Raw genomic sequence first — 7,265 nt, 5'->3', positions numbered from 1 at the left:
GATAAATGTCTATAATCCTGTCCGTCCAGTTGAACAGACTGAATAGTTCACGCTTTGAGATATCAACTGGAAGATTATCAGCAAAAAATCAAGAAAGAATCTAGCTCCAACCGATAATACTCTTCTTTGTTTCAAATCCGAGGATCCCTATCCTATTGATTTGTATGCCTATTGCTACGCCTCTCCGTATTTACCCACCCCGTGTTTCCTTTCTCTCTCTCGCTCTCTCATGGCTCTCAAAACCAGTTTAACCGCAACATTGGGCAATTACTAACATACAAACCACTTTTCTTTTGATTAACTTTTGGAAATAAGGTTGAAGGTCTCTAATAATTGATTTTGGATTCCAATAATTGCCGACAAAAAATTGACTAGAATAATAACCAGCTAAAATTAATGATATCAAGTGAAATTCAGATATGTAAATATTTGCTACTAGACCTTATCATCTTAGGTTTGTATGATGATCATTATTGTAATAATGATATAATTAAATAGTTATTATTAATATTTTTAATAGTATAAAATTACAGCTAATGATGTAGCATTATTTATTTTTTTTGCTGATTAAGTGTTGGTCAGATTATAATAAAAACTGCAGATCAGAGGGCATGAAGGAAGCACCCAGAGCAGAGAAGAACCCAAGGCAGCAGCTTACGGTGACGGCAAGCTGGCAAGGTGGCTGAAGGTTTTTTGGATGTGACGTCGATGAGAATAATTAATTTTATATTTTAATCTTATTAGTTATATTTTTAGTTCAAGGCTATTATTAGTGTATTTTCTTATTTTTCACTATAAGATAACCACTTTTCTTTTTATATGAGTCACTATGTATATTGCTCTACATACTTACTTTGAAGTTTGAATATGCACCACGAGTAGTGATGAGTGATTACATAAAGATGATAAGATCGGACATTATGAAAAGTGTAGTTGAGCTGATCTAGAGCAGCCATATATTGCAATTTGAAACTATATAAATGGACACTTAGAACAAGTTTGGTACTCTGAGGTATAATATTAGGCTAGAGAAAGTTTATAGCTTAAATATATTGAAAAACCATACTTATTACACCCTAATAGTTAATTGGTCTTTAAATTTAGGGAAAGTATGAGGAACCAATGAAATATTTATACAATGTGTACAATGGAGATTTATGGAGTATTAGAGATATAATTATTAGTGTTACATTTTCCTACCAGCTGAAACTTTTGGGATGAGTGGTATCATGATATGATATTAAAGCGCTAGATCCGAAAGGTCAAGAGTTCGATCCTTGGTAAACTAATTTTTCGAGAAGATGTTTATTATCCCTTATACTCGGATGGTTATTCTAAATAGTATAGGGGATGTTCATTTCATAACTCAATAACCATTGTACAAATAGTCCATTGTCTCCCTCACATACTATCTTGAACTCAATAAAATAGACGTTTTTATCTTGACACTCGAATAAACAAAAATAATATTTTAAGTTGTGTTTATTGAAATTTTTTCTTCCAAAACAAGTAATACGACATCATTTTATAGACTTTATAGTGTGATATCTAATTATTTATGTCAATATTTTATTAGGTTTGTGTATCAAAAATTATCTCAAGAATTAATGTGAGTCATGTTTGTCAAATTTGAAGATTAAAAAAAATTTAGAGGCTAAATTGAAGATTATTTCGGCTTAAAATTGAAGATAAATAAACTATAAAATATCAAAAAATTGTATTTTCTTGTTAAATATATTATTCAATACAATTGTTTCTTAAGAAGCATTTAAAAGAAGTTCAATATAACACTAGCTGCCCCAACAAGCTATTTTATTAAACAAAAAATAATAACAAAGAAGGTGAACAACATCCATATTATTAAAGCTCCTTATTAAGCATTAAGGACAATTGATCCCGGTAGAACCCAAAAGCTTGGGACCATGAAACTGCTACACGACCACTGGATCCAAAAGTAGTGCCACAATGTGGTCTTTGAAGAGTGCACAATTTGTAACTTTATCCTCAGAGTTCGCATATATAAACTCACATATGCGTGCCATGTTAACAATGCAATCGAGGACTGGCCTTGGGATATATTCAATTAACTTGAGGTACTCTTCATTCATATCCTTCCAACAATTATTGATATCCATTTTGATGAATGCATGGGCCTCCTCTTCAGAAAAGCTATATTGCTTCATGCAACATTCTACCGAAGAAGCAACATGTTTCCTTTGCTGCTCAAACTACAAATAATTGGTTCAAATATTTAGGAAAATAAGATAGTATAGGCCCATGATTTAGAAACAGAGATCTAATAATATGTGTATAAGCATTTTTAATTTTGTCCGATCAGCTCAACTACACTTTTTATTAAAAAAAAAAAGCAAATGTAGAAAGAGAAAATCTAATCGAAGAACGAAAAGAAGATACAAGAGAAGAAGAAAAGAAATGTAAAAGAAGAATGAGGAGTAGAAAAAAAAAAGGAAAAAGAGTATTAAGAAGAAGGAAAAGATGCAAAACAATGATGACAAGTGACAACGTGCTATTGGGTGAGCAGACGAAGAAGTGATTAAGGTTCTATTTGAAAGGAACATAGAAACATATGAATAAGAGAAGGAAAAGATATGGTTAAAAGTATTTAGTTAGATTTGGTTACAAATATTTTTTAGTTATTTAAAAAACATTTTATGTTAATTAACACCTAAACAAAAAATAATATCTTTGTAAATTGATTTAATTTATATTTGTTAACTTAATTATTATACTATTATGTAAAAAATAATAACAAAATAAACTTAATTATTAATTAAGTTTTACTGCAACTAGTGAATTGCTTCTTCGTACCATTATTAATTTATCAATGTTTCAAATAAATTAATAATTCTTTATAAATGGATTAAATTAAAGTTATACTTTAATAAATATATAATCATTTATATGAAATAGTTTCATGATACATAATTTTGCGCACAAAAAAAAAAGTTAAATTTATAACTCTTCCTGTGGCGCTACCAAACAACTTTTGAAATAAAATATTTATGTCAAATTCTTCAAATATATAAAGTTATAAACCATTCATATAGTAAGATCTAATAGTTTAATTTATAACTTTTTTTTTGGGAGTTTGGGGAGGATTTTGTTATTTTTTGTTATAAAATTACTTCTTTTAAAAATTTAAACTGGTAGAAAGAATTGAACATAAATAATTATATTTTTAATATATTTTTTTAAATAATTTTTTTCTTTTATTTGTTAAATTTTTTGTAAAAATTCTATTTTTACTTTTTATTTATCTTATATAAATTTATTTTTCCAAATCACTAATTATCAAATTTTAAATCTTTATATCATAAAATCTCTTATACTATATTATAAAATTAAGAAAAAAAGATAAATAGTTCCTGACGACCTTTTAAAACTTTGACAAATAAATTCTTTAGAAATTTTAATTACAAATACATTTTCAACGTTTGTAAATAACAGATATAAATACGTTCTTCCGTCCATTTGCCTCTCCTAAAGCAAACGGAGATGGCTGAGTTAGCTCCCACATGTCCATAACGGAGCTACGTGTCTGATATGGTATTAAAATATAATCTCCTCAAAAAAATTATAGGACAAATAGGTCCTTGTACTCCTAAAATGGCGCTGTTTTGAGAGTCACCTTAAATCTTCAAATTTTAGTCGAATCCAGATCTCGCGTGATCCGAAGATGGAGATTCTGTTATTGTCGAAGACTTCCTTCCACCCCATGTGGATTGGAGAGGCTCTTATGTTGGTGTTGTCGGAGGACTTGCAATGGTGGATGTGGATGTTGTGGATGATCATGTTTGAAACGTACTGAAGCGTGATGTAGCCATGACTAATGACGTGCACATATTGGTGAGCGAGCTTCTATCGGTTTGTTGACCAGTTTAGGTCGCACCACTAACAGTTGTCGACGGGATTTCCAGTGAGACAAGATGCATTGGTCTTTTGAGAGAAGCTCCCTTCTTGAAAGTAAAGCATTGATTTTCTTTCAAAATGTCACAATTTAATTTCATGCAACAGATATAAAAAAGTTGAATCTTTTAATGTTTGTATTACGAGAAAGCAGCTAAAAATTAACTTTTTATAAAGAGTTCTGGTTTAGTATAACAATGACAATGTTGTTTATGTGCTGAGCTTGAATTGAAAAGGGGCTTATCTCTGAACTTGATGAACGGTATTGTAATGGAGTCTGACTAGAATTTGAAATTTTAAGACAGCTCTCAAAACGGTGGCATTTTGGGAGCACAGTATCGTAACAGGTAATTCCGTTATAGATATGTAGGTGCCAGCTCAGTCATCTTCATTTGTTTTAGGAGAGACAAATAAATAGAAAAACGTTTTATAAATGTCAAGAATGTATTTGTAATTAAAATTTTTTAAAAAATTTGTCTATCAAAATTTTAAAAGGTGAGAGATATATTTATTATTTTCTCTAAAACTAATTTTTTAAAAAACTTAAATTTATAAAAAAAATACATATAAATTATTATATATCTAACCTTTCCAAAATTAATATTTCTACCTTATGTGAGGCCAAATCATTTGTGAGCCTGGCAACAAGTGACGAAGCTTGTAGGATGAGAGGAATATTATTAGAAATCCAATGAAGAGTTTCTTTGGTTGCGAATTCTCCCAAAGCAATAAATGTTATTGCAAGCATTTGGTATCCTAAATTTGAAGCTGCGTTAGTCTTGTACTCATCATATGTCGGAACATAACTCTCATAGCACCATTTTGCTTCAACAACATAACCTTGTACATAATGAGACAACTGTAGATAGAATAATTAATGAAATAATAATGTTAGGAGGACAAAAAAAAAATAGCCAAAATTTATTTTATTTAATATTTATTAATAGTTATAACAATTAATTAATGTTAAATAAAGTAGGTTCTTGCAGTCTTTGGCTAATTTTTTTATTACTAAATATTTCTGTTAATGAAAATGATACTTAATTTTGAAACTAAGAAATAAAGCTTACCGCCTGTTTAACACATTGCAACACCAAATTTGATTCTCCATTTCTAGCACTACTCAACTCTATTATTTCATCGGTGACTTCCAAAATTGCATTAAAAATAGTTTTGAAACACTCTGGAAGAGATGCAATGTAACTAATATCCCATCTGAAACACAAAAGGGCTAAAAACTAAGAAAGTGACATAATCATGGAATTGAATTATTAAGATGATAATTTTGGATCCTTTTTAATTAAAATATAAATAGCATAATGTAAAATTGGTCAATTCTTGTTTTAGTAAAATCAAACCTTTGAATTGCCAGTGTGAGGAGCTCAAGTTCTTGAATTGTTCCATAAGCATCAGAAGTATCATCAACTATAGTCATCCATTGATTCACTTTGGTTGTCACAACTCTAAAAGTAGTATATTTAAGCTCAGAGTTCATAGCAAATGGCCAAAAGTATAACTCAACTATCCTCTCTCTTGCATAAGGGACCTTTGTCCCAAACTCTGAATTTCTCCACCATCTATAATAATACAAAAAGTTATATTCTTGTTCATTAGAAGAAATTCCTTCTCTTTTTTAATAAGGAGTACTTGTCTAAATTTATATACTTACTTGGTGGTAATACCAATTTCTTTTTTATACCATTTCTGTAGCATATCGAAATTTAGTTTTGCAAAGTTTAGAATAACTTTGTCATGCAAAGGATCTTCTTCGTAGAAAGACATATATGACCTTGCCCTCATTCTTAAAACTGCCTTGTGAAGAGGTTGTTCTAAACTCTGATTGATTTGGTCAGCCAAAGATGGGTTCAATTGATTGGTGATGGACTTAAGTTTATTGTATGTGAATTCATGTGCTTCCTCTAATATATCTTCCCCATAAACCCTTAATTGTGCAGCCTCATACAAACTCCATATTCCTTTAGCATCTTGAACAATAGTTGGTTCATTGAATTCTCCCTTTTTATTCTTGAATTTGTTGAAAATATCTATGTAATTCACATAATAATTAGTGTGAATCCATAATTAATAATTGATATTTTTTTTAGGAGTGCTAGAGGCCATCAACTTTTGGGATTTATAATAATCAAGTAGTCATCAATGATGTTTTTAATAATGTGAGATTTCATCTAATGGTGTGGGATTACTTACTTTTCATTTATTGGTTACATGCTGGCTAGAATTTAATAAAGTTCCTGTCTCTAGACTTTTTCATTTTTTTATACTGCAATTATATATAAGATAAAATATTGAATTTTTTACATATATACCTGATGAAATATAATATCCCTTTTGTCGGAGTAAACGAAAACGTAATGCAATAAAGTGAAGGTCATGATCCTCTGTAGCAAAGCCATTGTTGATAAAATCATTGTGGGCTTGTACTAATATCTCATCAATTTCACGTTCAAAATGATAAGATATACTCAAACGTTGAATTGAGTCAATTAAACTTAGTTTTTGTATGATATTATTGTCATTAGAAGATAGATACATCTTCACTTTCTCTTTGTATATTTGAACTTCTTCTTTCATACTTTCGTTCACTCCCTGCAAATGTTTTCAGTTTAATATTTAACTTAAAAGAGTAAAAAAATCAACAAATTAAAATGTGATTTATCTCTATATATGATCAACTCGATGTAGATTGTTATGTGATGATTATTTGTTGCGAATTCATTGGTTTTATTTGTTTCTTAAATCAAATTTGATATTAATCAAACTAATACAAATAATACTTTATGTTTTGATCATATATATATGTAATTTTTAGTCAATTCTCTCATAAATAAAAGTCTCTTTTCTAAACGAAACTATCTCATCCAATTTTTTTTGGCATGACCATCAAAGAATAGAGACGAATCAAATCAAGGACAGATCTAGAGATTATTAAAGGAGAAACCAAATTTTAGAAATTATATTTCAAAGAAGAATCTTCTTTGTTATTAAGATCAAATTAATATTTTAAATAAGCATTGTTATTATTATAAATATAATACTACTTGATGACTTTAATTTGCACTTGGGTTTGGTAAAAAAGTTTCATATGCAAAAATACTATGAAAAAAATCATGACATTAAAAATGAAGACGGAAAAAATCAAGGGAGAAATGGACAAAGCTTAAAAGGAAAATTATGATAACGGAGAGCGCACCTGCTGAAGGAGATTACAATAAAAAAAATCCAAAAAAAAGATGAGTTGCAAATTTAAGAAGTATAAGTGCAAAATAGAGTTACATTATAAAATCATTGAATGTCATCATATCTAAAGATGATAATAC

General features: G+C 29.1%; 1 protein-coding gene across 1 annotated transcript in view; it reads right to left on the bottom strand.

The window, feature by feature from the left end:
• Window positions 1-1,931: 1,931 nt before the first annotated feature.
• Window positions 1,932-7,265, bottom strand: part of LOC107462309 (probable terpene synthase 2) — an 18,018-nt gene continuing 12,684 nt past the window's right edge. Inside the window, exons 2-7 of the mRNA XM_016080884.3 lie at window positions 6,255-6,534; window positions 5,597-5,972; window positions 5,286-5,504; window positions 4,998-5,142; window positions 4,538-4,786; window positions 1,932-2,228 (exon numbers count right to left, since the gene is read on the bottom strand). Coding sequence (XP_015936370.2) covers window positions 1,932-2,228; window positions 4,538-4,786; window positions 4,998-5,142; window positions 5,286-5,504; window positions 5,597-5,972; window positions 6,255-6,534 — 1,566 coding nt within the window. The remainder of the gene's footprint in view (window positions 2,229-4,537; window positions 4,787-4,997; window positions 5,143-5,285; window positions 5,505-5,596; window positions 5,973-6,254; window positions 6,535-7,265) is intronic.

This window comes from Arachis duranensis, chromosome 8 (assembly GCF_000817695.3).
Source record: "Arachis duranensis cultivar V14167 chromosome 8, aradu.V14167.gnm2.J7QH, whole genome shotgun sequence".
NCBI lineage: Eukaryota > Viridiplantae > Streptophyta > Magnoliopsida > Fabales > Fabaceae > Arachis > Arachis duranensis.
Note: the sequence above shows the minus strand (reverse complement) of the source record. Positions and strands in the feature narration are given on the sequence as shown.